Source organism: Gadus macrocephalus, chromosome 3, assembly GCF_031168955.1.
Source record: "Gadus macrocephalus chromosome 3, ASM3116895v1".
Taxonomy (NCBI): Eukaryota; Metazoa; Chordata; class Actinopteri; order Gadiformes; family Gadidae; genus Gadus; species Gadus macrocephalus.
Window position 1 is genome coordinate 5,902,506 of NC_082384.1, and position 18,864 is coordinate 5,921,369.

General features: G+C 41.7%; 1 protein-coding gene across 1 annotated transcript; it reads left to right on the forward strand.

Annotated features, from left to right (window-relative positions):
• Window positions 1-233: 233 nt before the first annotated feature.
• Window positions 234-3,056, forward strand: LOC132453823 (uncharacterized). Its single transcript, XM_060046796.1, is given in 3 exon segments — window positions 234-444; window positions 446-723; window positions 1,116-3,056. Coding segments are annotated over 3 exon segments (663 nt in total). The 5' UTR covers window positions 234-331; the 3' UTR covers window positions 1,388-3,056.
• Window positions 3,057-18,864: the final 15,808 nt, after the last annotated feature.

Genomic DNA, 18,864 nt, shown 5'->3' on the forward strand with positions numbered 1-18,864 from the left:
TGTCAAAGTACTTGACGGAGCTGCTGTGGTCCACTTCCTGTCCCCTACCAACATCACCACGTTTGAAGAATATGCCAGCTGTGTCTTTATTCCCCACATCATGAAACACTTGTGGACCTCTAAAAGAGTTGACGTCGTCTGGGATACTTACTTCCCCAGCAGTCTAAAAGAGTCAACCAGGGAGAAGCGAGGCAAAGGGATACGACGGAAGGTGTCTGGTCAGAACAAGCTGCCGGGGAATAGGCCTATCTCACAACTTCCTGGTTCGGCGTTCGATTTTGCCTTCACCGGGTAAAGTGACTTCCGGTCGCGTAGTCCATGATATTTGACAATGGCGCAGTCAAAAAACAAAAGCTTCTGTTGTCTACCTCTATGCGCCAATTCAAAACAAAAACAACCGTATTTACATTTCCACGACTTCCCAAATAATACCCAATACAGCAGTGGCGATCAGACGGAATGAAGGAGTTAATTTCGTAATTCAGAAGGGGAGTACACTGGTCTGTAGTCGGCATTTCTCAGCGGCTGATTATGACGACGGGAGTGCTACGCTGAATACTGGAGCTGTTCCTAGTCGTTTTGACTGGAACAGCTACACCACAGCCCCGAAAAAAACACCCGTGTATAAACGGCTGTCAGCTCGAAAAGCTGAAGGAGAGGACAAAACACAAACGGACCGGAGAGGTACCGGGGAACATGACTACGCGACACGCCCCCCTGCCGGTAAGTAGATGTGTCCTAACTAGCTGTTATGTCTGTTATTTCTGTTCAACACTTGTTGGGCTATTGTATAATTTTGCCAAACATGGCATGGTTAACGTTAAAACATTCAATCAACATCAGACGCACTGTTAAACTGGGGTTACATATTAATTCAGATTCAGCTTTATTGGCCAGGTTTGCGAACAAACGAGGAATTTGACTTTGGTTTTTACTCTATGTACAACACTAAACCTATAGTTAATACATAAAAAAGAAAAACAGAAAACAGTACAAATAAATTTAATAATAATAAATATAAATAAACTTAAGTATACAGAATAACAATACAATAAAAAGAAAGGGTGAATACGAATGAATGGTAATGAAGACTGATTTGTCTTCTTTTTTTGTAGGTGCACTGGATGATGCCCTGGAGTATATTGCTGAGCTGGAGGCAAGGCTGCAAGAAATGTCCATGGGGCCACAAACTGTCCTCAACAGAATTTGTGTGTCTGATCAGACCATGACATATTATACTCGGTTTCCATCTCAAGAAGTGTTTCAAGTGTTTTGGGAGTCTGTTTTGCCCCTCAACACAATATATTATTTATTGGAGCAAAGCACAGAGGATTGGACAAGAGGCGATTCCAACACCAAGCCCTTCAAGGAAGATTCCAGCCATTGATGAGTTTTTCATCTACTGTTGTAGAGTAGCAACTGGCCTTAAAGAACAAGTCATTGCTGACATCTTCCAGGTCAGCACAGCTGAGATGGTACCAACTCCAAGCTGGATATTCCCTCTAGGATGTGGGACATCAAAGGGCGGAACGTCAAATAAAAATGTGACTGTTTTTTTTTATATTGTAGTGATAACAGATGTATTCGAATATGCATATTTTCATAATGAGCATGTTTAACAGAGTGCAAATTGCAAAACAAATGTCTTACCAGCATACGCTCTGTAGAGTGTGGACTTGACTCCAGTCTTCCCCACCGACTTGGGTTTCTTCACCACCAGGTCACTCACAGCCTCTGGATGGATTCCCTGAGGCGAACAACAATACAGGAAATGCTCATATACTCTAGACAAATACTGAAGTGTATGATTTGAACAGAGGACACAACAGCACACGTGGGTTCGAGGTCGATGCCACATCTGTGGTTGACTGGTACAGGCCAGGGAAGGTGGAACCACATCAAGGCCCAGCTGCACATAATGCGCTGTCTGGAACAGCAGAGCGGTTATATGGCTACAGAAGCCTTTGCCCGCAGCAAAGCTACAGCTCTGAGAGACCCAGTTGTCCAACAGCCTCCAGGGTGATCTGTGAACACCATAAGAATTGAGTTACTGAACTTAGTAGGTAGGACCTTGATATAAGGCCATTGGAAACTGGCAAGGAGCCTGCAACCGCAGAAAAGCCATGTACAGTTCCGTGCAAAACTCTTGGGCCACCATTACATCTGTTGTTTTAGCAATGTTATAACATGAACTAGATGTTTGTCCTTTTAATGCACTCAACAAATTTCCTTTATTTACGGCTTGTGCCTTAATGAAGAGGAAGAAAAATACATAGGTCTGTACAGCCACAACATTGCAGCAAACTAGGTGGGCCAAGTCTTAAGCACGCTACTGTTTGTAAGAAAGAACAATGAAAATGATCTGAACTTCAGAAGAAGAGGAAAACTGCAACTGCAGTTGTTAGTCCAGACAGACTATCAAAACTAACAGACTTGGTCCAACGGGCCCTAACTCAGCAGAAACATGTAGTATGTGGGGCTCCTCATTCCTCCTCATCGAGCGGTTGCATCTACCTCTCACTACCACCTTTCCATCAACTATATTTGACACTTAGCATATACATAATGTCAATAATATGTCGCTGATCGGAAGAAAACTGGTCAGCAAATAACTAGCTGAACCTATCCTTGGCTAAACTAATGCTAAAATGCTAACGCTACACACGGAGACTTCATAGCCACCATGGCTAATTATATTCATAATATTATAGTCTACACGTAACAAATATGATCATTTTACACACATTTCACACACAGACAATATTTCTGATGATTTATATGGATCGTATATGGTTTGCTTGTCATCACAAAACATGAATGAGCAAGGCGGCCATTGAGTAGCCTACTGACAACAACAAAACACCTTAGACAACTTTCCTTGATAATTGTGTACAAACTCCTCCACAAAAAACTTGTACCCCTTTGTCAGCCTGGGCTGTGGTGTTGCTGAGTGTGTCTCCACAATCTTCTGCACATCTTCGAATCGCAATTTCGGAAAACCCACCAGGGAAGTGGCGAAGAAACGATCCATTTTTGCATTGACGGCAATACAAAAATGACTACGCCGGAAGAATGTTTACCCGGTGTGACGTCATTTCCGATTTTTGTGAGATAGGCCCATTTGCCAGATTTCCTGCGTGACCCTAAGAACAAGGAGGAACTCTTCACCTTTATCTCAGGGAAGATTGAGTCCACTGTGTGGCCAGAGGGGAAGCTGGTCTTCATTACCCCTGGAACCAGAGTGGTTGGCACAGACACCAGCCACTCCATGCTGCCATGCAACCATGAAGAGGCCGATACTAGGATACTGATCCACCTGCTTGATGCCCTGGAGCATGGCTCTTCTACCTGCTTGGTGCGCACTGTGGATACAGATTTTGTTGTGATCCTCATTGGCAAGTTCCATGCCCTGCTCACCCAGTATCCAGCTGCAAACATCTGGATTGCTTTTGGCACTGGCAAGAATTACACCTATCTGCATGTAAATACCATCAGCCACGCTCTGGGAAAGGACAAGTCAACCGCTCTTCCAGTCTTCCACTGCTACACAGGCTGTGACACAACCTCAGCATTCTGTGGGAAGGGGAAGAAGTCAGCATGGATTGCTTGGAACTCCTACCCAGAGGTCACACAGGCCTTCAACTACATAGCAGCAAATCCGCACACTGCTGTGACCATAGATGCCCAACACTTCCAATGTCTGGAGCGCTTCACTGTTGTTCTTTATGACAAGACGAGTGAATTGGAATCAGTGAATGGTGCAAGAAGAGAGTTGTTCTGCCAGAAGACCAAGGCAATGGAACATATTCCACCAACCCAAGGAGCACTGATCCAACACGTGAAAAGAGTCACTTACTAGTCTGGGATCTGGTCAACATCCGAAAAAACCCAGCAGCCAATACCCAGCCCTGAAGGATGGGGATGGACACTGGATGTAGACAGCCAGGCCTGGCTTCCTGTGTGGAGCACCTTGCCAATCGCTTCAAAAGCCTGCAGTGAACTAATCAAATGCAGTTGTATAAAGGACTGTACGGCAAGGTGCTCATGCAAAAAAGCACAGTGGAATTGCACAGGCCTTTGCAGTTGCAAATGTTACACCAACTAAATACACTAGCAAACTAATAAGAAAGGAGGGTTGGTTTTGGGGGGGGGGGAAGGTAAATGAAATTCCAGGGGGGGACTGATGTACTGGTTCCGCTTCTCTCTCTCCCCTGCATGCTGTTGGACAAAGGCTGAGCACGATACAGGACGATGCACAATGATTTTTTATCACAAAGGGAAATTCTTTTAGGGAAGGGGTTTGTTATTTTTTGTGCACCACTGTTTCCCCTGTTTGTGTAACATTAAAGTTCAGTTTACCTTTATATTCTGTGTCCAGAATTAATATATTAATATATTTTTGGCATAAATAATTATCTAATGATATTCTCAATACCTTTATTGCATTCATTGACCAAGAAAATGTATATTTTGACACCAAGATTGACCTTCACAGTGGCTTGGAAGCTGATTTATTAGCATTTATAGCAGACGTTTTGTAAATCCAAGATGGCCGCCTTCCACCATCTTGATCTACTGTTGGTAAAACATCACTTACTGATATTCCTAACATCTTTACTGCATTCAGTAAAGATGTTTTACATGCGAAAATCTTGGAAATCCAAGATGGCCGCCTTCCACCATCTTGATTAAGTGGAACCCCCTCTAAATTGAAAGGTATAGTGATGGAGAGCATGTGGAAAAAATGTGGTGCTTTTGTCCGCCGTGTCCCCATTTTTTTGCTAAGCCACCTGACTAGAGCGAACACAGCGGGGCAGAGGAGTGTCAGGAATAGTCTTTGGTGTACACATCAGTACGGCCTATTTGCACTACTGTTTAGTGGCAATGCAGTGTTTTATTCTATGCCTTTTTATTTTCGGATATTATTTCAATGAATATAATTTATTTATTCTTAAAAACAAGATCGGTCTTCAAATCTTTTTTCCAAATATAGGTCGTCTTACAATGGGGTTTGTGTTTATATTCGGACCAATACGGTACAGCGGGCGCTCACATGACGTTAAGCATTTCCTGGTGCATAATGTGACGCTTCAGAACCTAAAATCCCGTTTCTCCCCGTTGACACGACAACACATAACCGGCGTTTTCAGAAATCTCCACTTTGGCCGGAGTTTTTAGAAATGATCGTTTTCTGTGATAAGACAGGGCCTCGGACAGGGGGTGTTGCAGCACCCCCAGCACCCCTACTTCCCGCGGTACTGGGTGCAACTTACAGCTGAATGTAGTGCCATGTTGTTAAACGAAAACCTACGCTAGCCTGGCTCGCTCTCGCGCATCTCTGTTCGCGCTCGTGCATGATTGCGCGTCCAGGTACTTGGAATGGGTGGAGTCAGAGTCAGCGTTGAAGGAGAGGGGGTAGGACCATTTGAGTTGTGTGTTTTCAAAATCTGCTGGCGTTTCGCAAATCCCATACCCAACCTTTAAAGGGTCACTTCACACATTTGCATTAAGCTTTGTATCGTTAGAAACCCAGTCATATTTTTGAATGGTCTTGCATCATTCCATCATTTTCCCCTGAAACGGGAGAAATCTGTATCTACCTCTAACACTTCCTGCTTTAAATAACGCAAAATACCGAATTTGGCGTGATTTAAACCAGGAAGTGTAAGGTGGGGGGGGGGGGCTCTAAAAAACTACAAGCACTCATTTTCAAACCCGCCTAGGGGGTCGGACCCACTGACGCTACAGACCTATTACAGTTCATTGCCAATGGGTGGAACTTAGGGGTGCATGGTATAAACGGTAACCGTAGAGAGAGTGTGAATTTGCGCTACGGTATGGACTTTGACGTTACTGTGTGACCGGTGTGACCGGTAGATCACACAAGCAATGATGTAATACCAGAGACGCAGTTGTTAATTCATAATATCATCTGGCGCACACAGCTTTTGGCCGTGTTCTATAAGATATTCTAGAATATGCTAATACGGGAGCTCTGGCGGGAGACCCGGACCTCTATATGTAAATTATATAATACAATATATAGACATCAGCGGGCAGCGGGCAGTGGGCAGCGGGCAGCGGGCAGCAGACAATCGCGGTCAAAGATCGCGGGCAACAATCCCTTTCTCCTCCATGTCGCTGTTCAGTCTACTTCAGATTGATGTGGAAGTGAAAGAACCAGAGACGTCGGAGAACCCGACGCAGTCGTTTGAGATGATATTATGAATAAACGACTGCGTCGGGTTCTCTGACGTCTCTGGTCCTTCCACATCAATCTGAAGTTGCAGTTCAATATGGACTTCAGAGAGTCAAAGTCAACGTTCCTTCCCCCAATTCCTTCTCCACCATGACCGAGAATCAATACATTGGTCTTATTTTGCAAACCCGCACCCGCCCGTACCTGCGAATTACATTCAGCACCCAACCAGACCCGCGATAAATTGATACCGACGCCCGACCCGCACCCGAAGGAAAATTAGACACATTAGACGGAACGCCCGGGAATTGCACTAGCTGGTGTTTGGTCTGGTGTTTTAGATTGCTGTGCAAAAAAAGCACATCACTGTGAATGGTTTTAGTTGACTCCTCTGCTCCTGAATAACATCTCCAGCACCAGAGAAGTCTCGCTCGCAATCGATATACCCGCGACCGACCCGCGCTGTTCAGGCGTCCGACCCGACCAGCAGCCGTGTCCGACACGGTACATGTTTTTCCCCTGTTTCATCCAAATTGTGCGGGTCACCCGTCGGGTACCCAAACCCGTGGAGGACTCAGGCTGAGATAACCCCCAATAAGAGTCTTCACTTGTTGTGGAAGTACCAGAGACGTCCGAGATACCGACGCAGTCTTTAATTCATAATATCACACGGAGGCGCACACAGCTTTTGGCCGTGACATTATATATTATATCTAGAGCTGTCAAGCGATTAAAATATTTAATCGTGATTAATCGCATTAATGTCATAGTTAACTCACGATTAATCGCAAATTATTTTTCTATGCAAAATATCCCTTGATTTTTTTGTCCCATAATTCTTCTCATTTTAATTCTCTTATCAACATGGTGAAGTGCATCGGCTTGTCTTGTGCAAATGATTTTTTATTGATAACAACATTGGCATATACTGATCAAAACAGGACGATACAAAAAAAGAGCCTATAGTGCAATTAAACGACTGCTTTGAACAAATGTCATTTGAACATAGCAGTCAGGCTACTGCTTCTTTTTTTTTTTTTTTTGTAAATAAAATAATTGCGTTAATCGCGCGATCATTTTTTTAACGCCGTTAAAATTGGTTTGCGTTAACGCCGTTAATAACGCGTTTAACTGACAGCTCTAATTATATCATATTTATTATATAGACACCTATATATTATATAATAGTATATTATTTAGATATAGAGCTCCGGGAGTTCGAGAACGGCAACAATCACTTCTCCTCCATGCTACTGTTCACGCTGGACTGCAGGGAGTGAACACTGATTGGCATAGTGGGAGTTGTCTTCTTCAATCCGCAAGCGGCAAAAAGTCACTGTTTACCTTTTCTCGGTCAAGAAGGCATGAAATTAGAAATTTATGCTACTATTCAACTGAATATAAGACCCACTTCCAATACAGATTCATGTCTCCATCGGTGGAATTCTTCTTTAAGTGTGTGTGTGTGTGTGTGTGTGTGTTTGTGTTAGGTGGTGTGTGTGTGTGTGTGTGTGTGTGTGTGTGTGTGTGTGTGTGTGTGTGTGTGTGTGTGTGTGTGTGTGTGTGTGTGTGTGTGTGTGTGTGTCTGTGTGTGTGTGTTGTGGCATCCCGCCACGGAGACCTCGGCCTGGACGGGCCCGGGGTACTGTAAAGGACTGGGTATACCACCCCCACCCACCAGCCGGCGACGAAGAGCAGCCCTTTCGGCTCCCCAATCAGGGTGATTGGGGGACACCTGGCCGAAAGCTGAGGAGCCATTTTAAAAGGAGGCACAGCACAGCACAACACGGGTCGGGTGCAGGAAGGAAGGGCTCGTGGCAGCGAGAGAGCCTAGAGGCCCACGGAGGCCCTAGAGACCGCGACTCCTTCATTGTTTGACTGATTTAAGTTGTTTGTTAAATAAATGCCTGCCATGGCTAAAACCCGAAGGCCAAGCGAGTTTTGTCCGTGGAACCCGGTCCAACCGAGGACCGGGTTACGTGTGTGTGTGTGTGTGTGTGTGTGTGTGTGTGTGTGTGTGTGTGTGTGTGTGTGTGTGTGTGTGTGTGTGTGTGTGGTTCCCACTCCAGACAGTGTATAAAGCTTGGTGGGCTGACGTTGGTAGGCTGTCTCCTCCACTCAGTATCTTCAGACACTATTAAAAGAGCCTCTCATTTGTACAAGGGTAATATGGCACTGTTGTTTTTTGTTTCATGGTGGAAGGGAGGTCACCCCATTCATACCATGTGTTACAGTTTGTGTTTGTGCAACTTAGGAGAGAAGGGCTCATGGATGTTTAACAGTGGAGGAAATGCTCCTCAGTGTTGATGTTATTGGATGGTGAAGGTGCATATGATGTATATGTTTTCACCGTACAAATTAGTGAAAGCCCGCAAAAGCGATTAAAGTTCTGCCTTTGCCTACAAGCCAAGCCTTACAGACGTTAACCTACGGTAGCGTTTCTGCATTCATCTGGACATTGTCCTTGAAAGCTGAAAACCCAATGTTTCCATCTCTGAAGGCTGCATCATGTTTGATCAGAGGATTCCCTCTCAGCTTCCCTTTCACTGCTCGGCACAACACATCTCCACAGAGAGGAACTCAATGAAATGAAACTAAACCTAAAGAGCCGTTCACGGAGAACTCCAGAAAATATAAATATTTATCCTATATATGCAGAGACTTTTTTTCAAATCGTAGAAGCCACAAATGGACATTCAGAAGATTTCCCTAATTTCCTTTGCAGTTATTGTACTGCAGGGACTGACAATGTATGTGTTTAATAACAGCATTACGAACATAGATGTTTTCAACAGATTTGTTGTAGAATTTATTAAATGAAACGTAATTAATTCATGCTTCTTAGTAAATGTCTTGTCTTTTTCTCAACGTTCGCTCATTGAACGGACCTGTGGGAAAGAAAAGTGATGGTATACAATTCAATAAAAAATTAAGTCACAATTACATAAAACGCGGACTTCACCAGGATGTGTTAGTTTCTGAAACCTAAGAAGTGATTGTTCTTACAGATAACCAGCTTATCGTTGACTAATACGATGTGACGTTAAAACAACCAATTTCTCGGCCCTAAATAGCCATCCAAACATTCAGTTGTCCAATGTCATTTAGAGCTGGACCCGTGGGTTACTACAAACTGGTTGTGTGTGTGTGTGTGTGTGTGTGTGTGTGTGTGTGTGTGTGTGTGTGTGTGTGTGTGTGTGTGTGTGTGTGTGTGTGTGTGTGTGTGTGTGTGTGTGAGTGTGTGAACAGCTTTAAGCCATTAGCAAGCTTTTCATGCTCTATTTTCACTCTTTGGGTGAGACCTTGACCCTTGCTTGGAAGCGTAGACACACACACCTTATAAGAGTAGAGGACGTCGTTGAGGACCTCCATGAGGAGCTCGCTAACACCTTCTCTGCCTCCTTTTCTGTTTATATCCGTGTGGCCCGGTGTGTGGCCATACATTTTTACTGTGCATCCTACCTATTATAGTTCTTCAACCCATAGTTACAGATTTAAGAAGTGCTATTTCCTTTCTGTTGTATTTATCAATGAACGTCCATCGAGTTTTAATCCTCACCAGGACACCTACTGAGACATACTTCAGCATCAAAAGAAAGATGTGGAACAGAAACACAAAGTGGTTGTGACGGAGGTCCACGCAGTGGGCACATTGGTTCACATCAGGGGGGCGGGGATTAGGGACAGTTAAGAGGGCTGATGTGGGAGGAGCACGCTGAGGGCCGACATTAGGTAAGATATTTCATGCAAGTTATTCTATACAAGGTATCCTATAAAAAGTATTCTATGCAAGGTATTATATGCAAGAATTCGATACAAGGAAATGTGTACAAGGTATTCTATGAATGGTATTCTATACAAGGTATTGTTTGCAAGGTATTCTATACAAGGTATCCTATAAAAGGTATTGTATAAAAGGTATTCTATACAAGGAATTCTGTACCAGGTATTTTAAACAAGGTATTCTGTACCAGATATTTTATGCTAGGTATTCTATACAAGGTATTTTATGCAAGGTATTCTATACAAGGTATCGTATGCAAGGTATGCTAAACAGGGTATTCTATACTAGATATACTTTACGAGATATTCAATACAAGGTATGCTATACAAGGTATTCGATACAATGTATTCTATAGAAGGTATTGTTTAGAAGGTATGCTAAACAAGATATTCTATGTGAGGTCTCTAAACCAGGTATTCTATACAAGGCAAGGTATCTGTACAAGGTATCTGTACAAGGTATTATATCCAAGGAATGCTATTCAAGCTAGTCTAAATGAGACATGCTGAACATGATTTCTCCCATTCTCTGAGATTCTGGTAATGCGACGTAGTACAAACCTCAAACCTGAATGTGCGAACACAAATAGTTAACTCTCCTTACATATAAAAAGGCCGAGACTGTTTTGTGTGCATTGTGCCTGTCTAGTGAACAGTGACTCTAAATCAAGATACAAAAAAGGATAGTGGAATCCATTTATTTCTCTCCTGGAACACCGATCCAGTGATAGATCTCAGTGTGGATGTGTAATAATAAAATGTAAACTGTAAAAAATAAAAAAGCTTGCTCGGACTTCAGACTTCTACATAAGGGCAGCACAAAAGGCTTTAGTGTGTCTCCCATTTTGTCTGATGGTGGTAAGCGACTCTTTAATGGCTAATGAGGGAAGCAACAACACGCCTAAGGGCTCTGCTGGAGACAGGACACACACGCAGACGCTTGTCTAAAGATAGTTGCTAATTGAGTTGTCAAACTGCAGTTGAGGGAATAATAGGGTCAAATAGAGTTAACCTTATGTTGTAGGCTAGGACATACATCTCTGCTTTGCTGCAATATCTCTTTTGCAAAAATATCCCCCTTAAACATTAACTTTACTGGGGAACCTTGGTCCTCTGCACGACAATACGTTTTTCGTCCATGATTGTACATAGACTTGCTGTTGACATTTAATCACATGAGACACTTTTTTGCTTTGCACAATCCCATTAAAGCTCTCATTACGGTGTGATCCAATGTGACGCCAATGCTGAAGGTTGAAATGAGGGGATGATTACACTCGTACATCGTAAGGAGATCGCTTTGTATCGGTATCTTTGGTATCATGCAGAGAAAATTATGATGCATCTGAATAAATTGTGTTCTGTCTCAACAACAGGTTCAACATGTATGAGGCTGGTTCCTGTCCAAGTATCTTAGGATCCACCATTGACTGGTTCACCATTTTACTCTTGTAGTCCACAATGCCAGCGGCCAATGGTTTCAAGTAACCTTTTAACCCAGACCCTGATCATTAGAATGATTGAGAGTATGGTAGCTTCAATGATGAAACCACACACACAGGAACACACGCACACACACACGCGCACACACACACACACACACACACACACACACACACACACACACACACACACACACACACACACAGACACAAGTGCGCACACATACATATATACATACAAACACACACACACACACACACACACACACACACACACACACACACCCAAATGCACACACACACACACACACACACACACACACACACATAGTATACATACATACATACATACATACATACATACATACATACATACATACATGCATACATACATGCATGCATGCATGCATACATACATACATACATACATACATACATGCATACATACATACATACATACATACATACATACATACATACATACATACATACATACATACATACATACATACATACACACATATAGGTTTACACATTCACATGCACATACACATGCACACACACAGAGACACACACAAATGGACAAAGAGAGAGGCCTATGGGGTCATTAGCAGTGCTAGCGCAATGATATGCCCCGAGGTCAGATTAGTAATTAGATTGGCTATACAAGGAGACTGTAGAACACACACACATACACACACATCTCATGCAGTAGTTCTATACAGAAGAATACAATGCCTGTGTATGTGCTTGTCATTAGCAAAATATGATTTTCATGATGACTCGGACATCAAACAGAAAAGATGACTCCATGGACCACCAACGGAGAAGAAAGAAAGAAAGAAAGAAAGAAAGAAAGAAAGAAAGAAAGAAAGAAAGAAAGAAAGAAAGAAAGAAAGAAAGAAAGAAAGAAAGAAAGAAAGAAAGAAAGAAAGAAAGAAAGAAAGAAAGAAAGAAAGAAAGAAAGAAAGAAAGAAGAAACTTATCAATGTAAGAAGGAGTGTACCAAATAACCATTAAATGTATTTTTTATGATATTTTTGGTGCTGGGCAGATTAGAATCGATTAGGATAAAACTACATGGACAAACATGATATTACTTTGTTTCAACAAAGAAGGGTAATGGTCGTCTTTGCAAAATTTGCCATCCTCAAATATGTCAAATGTAATTCAAAGTATCTGAAAGATTCTATACATTTATCCAATTAGTTTACCAGTTTACCGGTTACAGCCATGTGATCATTAAGATTGTTGTAGGATGTTTAAGGTTTTGTGTGCATATTTCTGTAAAAATAGATAGTATGTGGGCTGTGAGACAAAGTCTGGAAGTGTGCCTCTGCGGTTGAAAAAAACTTTCAGAAATGTTTCTAAATGTGTTTCTGAAGCCTACAAGCATCTCCCCTAGGAAAGACTTACACAGAGTAAGAGACAGAGTAAGAAAGAAGATCAGTACGAAGAACTTACTTGGGTGAACTGTGGTTGTAAATCACATCCTGTCAGGTTGTTTATTGAAAAGACTGCTGCTGAAACCAGTATTATAAACAATGTCTGTGGCCACGCATGTGTGTTTAGGTGGACAAAGAAATCTTTCATGTCAGTATTAAATTGTTCTTTATTCTTGCCTATCACTACTGTTCAAATGTTCCTGTTCTTTCTGTATTTTATAACATATGTATAGATATAAAGATCTGTACAACTATAGAAATATGTATCACTATTACAGTATTATGGACGATAATTTCACCTAGAACTGTACCAGAACTACATAAAGGCTGGCCTGTTATGTGTTTTTTGAGGATGGGCTGTGATCGAGAATCACGATGTTCCCAGACTCCAACTGTCCCCTGAAGGCCTACCCTGGCCGTGCATTGCTCCAAACAACCCTTAGCAAGGCATTTCCACAATATTATAAACTATAATGAACCATCCATACACATTCCCTGACCATTAGATTTTATTCGTTTTATCCATCCAACTCTCTCCGAAGTGTCTGTGAGACCAACAGGGAAGGGTTTTCCATATTTTCCACACTGCTTATGGTGAACTTACCACCCGCCAGAATATTCCAACTATAGATGCTAACACACACACACACATACATACATGCACACAGGCAAGCACACACACACACACACACACACACACACACACACACACACACACACACACACACACACACACACACACACACACACACACACACACACACACACACACACAGGAAAGCACACTCACACACAAACACACACAGAGATACACTTGCATGCACACTACTTTTCTCGATCAGTGGCACTGCTTTAAAAATTGCTTCCTGGGGCTGGAGGAGAATGTAAACAATGGAGAATGTGGGGGGGTGGAGGGGGAGGGGGGCCTTGGAGAGAAAGAGGATAAGAGATGAGAATATCCTTGTTTTTTGCACAAAAAAAAGATAGTCGCCCTATAACTCTATCATCCGTCTATCTATGTATCTATGTATCTATGTATCTATCTATCTATCTATCTATCTATCTATCTATCTATCTATCTATCTATCTATCTATCTATCTATCTATCTATCTATCTATCTATCTATCTATCTATCTATCTATCTATCTATCTATCTATCTTTGTATCTATGTATCTATCTATCTATATATACATATATACATATATATTATATATATATATATATATATATATATATATATATATATATATATATATATACTTTAATTATATCTGTATTACTACTTGCAACTCCCTCAGTTAAGGAGTACTCTGACTTTTGTGGTAAATAGGCTATTTTCCACTTTTCCATATCAAAACAAGAAGGCCTGTTCCATATCTCTCTCCAGCCCAGTGCACTCCTTGATTAGCAATCAACCAATTTGAGCGAAATCAATGGAAGCAGATGCCACCGATTAGGTCCAGTCAGTGAAGTGAGTCCTAATTGTGAAAAAACGAGCTCTGAAACAATCATGATGTCGTCTTTTGTTTTTTTTAACATTCCCTGTTCATGAAAAACTAATGGAAATCACTCAAATATCTTATTTCTGTAGTAGCTGTTACAGCCTCACTTCACTGACAGTATCTAATTGACTTAGTCTGCTTCCATTGGTTTTGGCTAGGGGGTCTCCTTCACCCACTGGCTCACTTTACTCTGAGCAAAAAAAATAAGTGATTTAAGCATAGATGGATAATAGCGTAACAAAAAATGATAGCAATGGTGTCTTGGCACGTTTTGTTAAAGTTGAACAGTTTAAAAGGCACAGTTGTGCCCTAACTGTTCAGCTCCACCAAAGCAATGAGCATGCACCTGATGAATGTTCTGCGGACCTCTAGTCTGGAAACGCTGCCGCCATAATCGATGGAAGGTGCTCGAAAAACACTCCGGACACACAGATGGCTCCATCCAACCAGAGTCCGCATAGCTTTATTTCTCGATGGCTAACGTCAGCTCATTACTATCACTCCCCACAGATGACATCATTCTATACCAGGTCATTGTATTCAATCGTTTTCTGATGCTGCCTGTGGAGCACATAGGAATGATGAGTGGACGTTAGTATGGCGGAGACACAGTGTTCTTCTGAGGCCACTGGAATGGGTCGGCCGTGGAGCGGGTGGTCCAGCGAGCACAATGAGTACAGTGAGTACAGTAACTTTAACCAGGGAATGTGGAGTTGATACAAGTTTTCCACCGCTGAAAAAAACTCAATGTGTCATTTATTCAAAAATATCCTTACAAAGTACAGTGACATCAATCTCTAATAGGATTATAATTGGTCTGAATCTGTTTGAATGTCATCTGTATTGTTTAGTGTTTTAAGGGTTGTAGAATGTTCAAATCCAAGCACAGTATAAACACTCTGCAAATGTCAAAATCACTCCATCTCACATGGTGGTGACGAAGCCAGGCTGTCTGGATCTGTTATCCCATTTTATAGTTGAAACCCATTTTTAATAGCTTCCTTTTACTTTAATCTTTCCTGGGGTGCCCATATTTTCCAGTTTTCAGGGAAAGCACTTGCTCTGGTATGTATGCCACATATCTATCCCTTATCTATATTTATAATAGTTTATTTTTTATCCTTAGCCCTTCTACAAACTACAATCTATTGCACAGCAATTTACTCTGTATATTTCCCTCTTGCCACTCAACTTAGATTCTTGTCAATATTTCGTACGGTTACTTTATTCCTGACACTTCATATTTTCATTGTTACTTAGACTATTTCCATAGCTACAGCCTCTCTCTGCATGGTTCAGAAGCACATGTAGAGTTTCAAGTATTTCCCATTGCGCTATGAGTCAAACTCCAACAGGAATCAGAAAATATTATAAAAACCCAAATTTATGTAGGACAGCATGCTTAAAATAGACAATTTTGAGAGCAATAGAAGTGCTTTTCATGTAATGTATTTTTTTATACAAGTTGGACTTATTAGTACGAGATATCCACAAATTGTGCTGAGGAACATTTTAAGCCACATTTTTGTTCATTAAGTTGGTTCTATAGCATCTTAGCTGTTTAAGAGGGTCATAAAAAACGTTGAACAGACGTCACTGTTTCTGATGGAGCTGTTCTGTTAATTATATTTTAATAAGACACAGGGTAAGAAGAAGGCAATATTGCGTTTATATTTGTTATGATCTGTTCTATGGTTAGAAAACATAATTATCTGAAAATACATATTTTAATCACACTTAATGTACACGAATATGATACATTATTCTGTGTTGAACACCTGAAGGTATCAGGTTAGTACTGTACCCAAGCCAGGCTCAAGTCTGGCAACTGTGGCATATCCTGAATGAACGGGCCTGAACATTGGGAATAGACGGCACTATATTTTCAGCAAAAGGCTTCCCCTGGACTAATGAATGCCTTCAATGCTTTATCCAACCATTGGATCTGGTGGGGCTGTTAGTGGTGAACATCACTGTGGTACCCATCCATCAGGTGGAAACTTTGTCTTCTACCCTGCGCTTGCTGTGGTTGAACCACTCTTGTAAATGCAGTGCATGCCAAATATCCACAATCATAGTCTGATGGTATTATTGGCACACACTGTGTCTTACCTGACTTTACAACCCTACTTGGCAGTGTTAGAAGCGTGATTTACCAGCTGGAAGTACAGAGGAAATGGAACATATTACAAGGGATTAAAGAGGGACATCATTAATATTGAGTTCTTCATGTACACGTAACAAAAACAACAGTGTTAAGACCATTGCTTCTTTTCCAGGTGGAATCTATGTAACACATTGCTGTCAGGACAGATAATCACAGAGGATGTTTGGAGCTCCATGTCGAACACTGTGCGTGTGTGTGTGTGTGTGTGTGTGTGTGTGTGTATGTGTGTGTGTGTGTGCGTGTGTTTGTGTGTGTGTGCGCTTGCGTGCGTGTTTGCGTGCGTGCGTGCGTGCATGTGTGTGTATGTGTCTGTGTCTGTGTGTTTGTGGGTTTATGCGAGGGGGGTTGTAATTTTCCTGTGTGACTGCCAAATACCCACTAAGTCTAGCTATCTATTATTCTCAGTGTATGTTCGGCACACACACTGACAGAAGGCTGGGGGTAAGACAGAGAGTAAGGGAAGATAAGGGCTTTATGTTTGTTGAGAATAATTATCACATGTAGCAAACAAAAATGACTGAAGATGTTTTGATTGAACGTTATTTTTCTTCTTTAACCTTATCCAGGGTTAATTGAGTATAAATCAGGAAAAAAGACTCTAAAAGGCTTGTTAGAGAGAGAGAGAGAGAGAGAGAGAGAGAGAGAGAGAGAGAGAGAGAGAGAGAGAGAGAGTGTGTGTGTGTGTGTGTGTGTGTGTGTGTGTGTGTGTGTGTGTGTGTGTGTGTGTGTGTGTGTGTGTGTGATGTGCGTGTCCAGGTTTGCTGCTTTCTGATTAGTTAATAGGTCTGTTAAGGAAATATCTTAGATTTAGCTACTTCTTAATGAGCACTTCATAATACAAAGAGAAACACAACTCACCTACAGACACACACACACACACACACACACACACACACACACCAACCTGCTCAGGCATGATGGATGGCTTCCTTTAATTATGGTTTAAAGATGTGTGGCTGTCGAGGTTTTCCTTAATTACAAGTGGGCTGATGGAAATGTCAACACATGGAGCAATGTTTTCATGCAGGAGGATTTGATGTGTTCATTTGACAATGTTGAAAAAAAGAATATCGTACTATTAGTACTATTCTTATTTTGTTTGCATAATCTTCTACTCAAATGTATGTTTTGGTGATAAATAGGCCATCATTGAAATAATAAATTAGTAACTACCATTTTACAACCTTCCTGCAATTTCCAATAACATTGCAGTACCCATAGTAAATACTCCGGCAATTTTCCGTTCAACACTACTTCAGACTAGTAGGGCTGGGTCTGGCTGCTAGTGGACACTTCCGTGTTCATAAAAAAAAAAAAAGATTCTACCCAAAGCACTTTTGAAACACTGTTAAACCAGGGAATCCCCTGGTTTTACAGTGTTTCAAAATGCCCTAACTGATTTATTCATAAAATAGTCTCACCATGTGTCATGGGGAGAGACAGAGATACAGACACATACACAGAGACAGAGACAGAGACAGAGACAGAGACAGAGACAGAGACAATGCAACCGAGAGAGATGGCAGAAGAGTCATCAAAGAACATCATCCTCCATCTAAAGCCATTATGAAATTGTTGTTTAAGTATATCAGGGCATTAGACCCAGACTTGCATGGGTAAGTAATGTGAATGTATGGCAGGAACTAGCTCCATGATCTCTTGTGAACTCCTGGAATTCCACAGAAAGCCAAAAGTGGCCAACAGAAGAATGCATAATCCGCTGGTGTAGCTCCTGGTCACTGCTCAGGTCCACCAAGGCCTCCTTCTCCTGAATAGGCCTGATTAGGAACAGATTATAAATCCCCTGTTCTTGGATAACCATCTCATCAAAATAAGTGGCAAATTGTTGAAACAACCACATAAGATGCCGAGTAATCACAAGTTGTATGGTGTCCATTGACAGTTGACATACATTGAAATACATGATTTCACTCTCACTATTCAAATAGCAATGCAAACCTTTTAAAACATGGCGACAGTCATGTGTAAACCAATACGTGACGCTACATCCATATATTTGGCAGACGACTATAGCTGGACGGTCCTGAGGACTGGATATCTTTGACAAATCTGAGAACTTCTCCCTGTAAATGACAGAGCCTGGCTATGACCCGACCACAGGGTAGACAGAAGACCTCAGTGTGTAGAAGCAGCTATTCGTAGTACACTCATTTTAAAGCAGAAGCGTGACAACGGTTAACACAGTGAATGAAAACGGCTGCCTTATCCACCTCTTGCATTTGGCCAATGAGGTGAATTTGGCATCAGTCTAAATTGACACCATCGCAACATGTGCCACAGCATTGTGTCCGATCAATACCTCT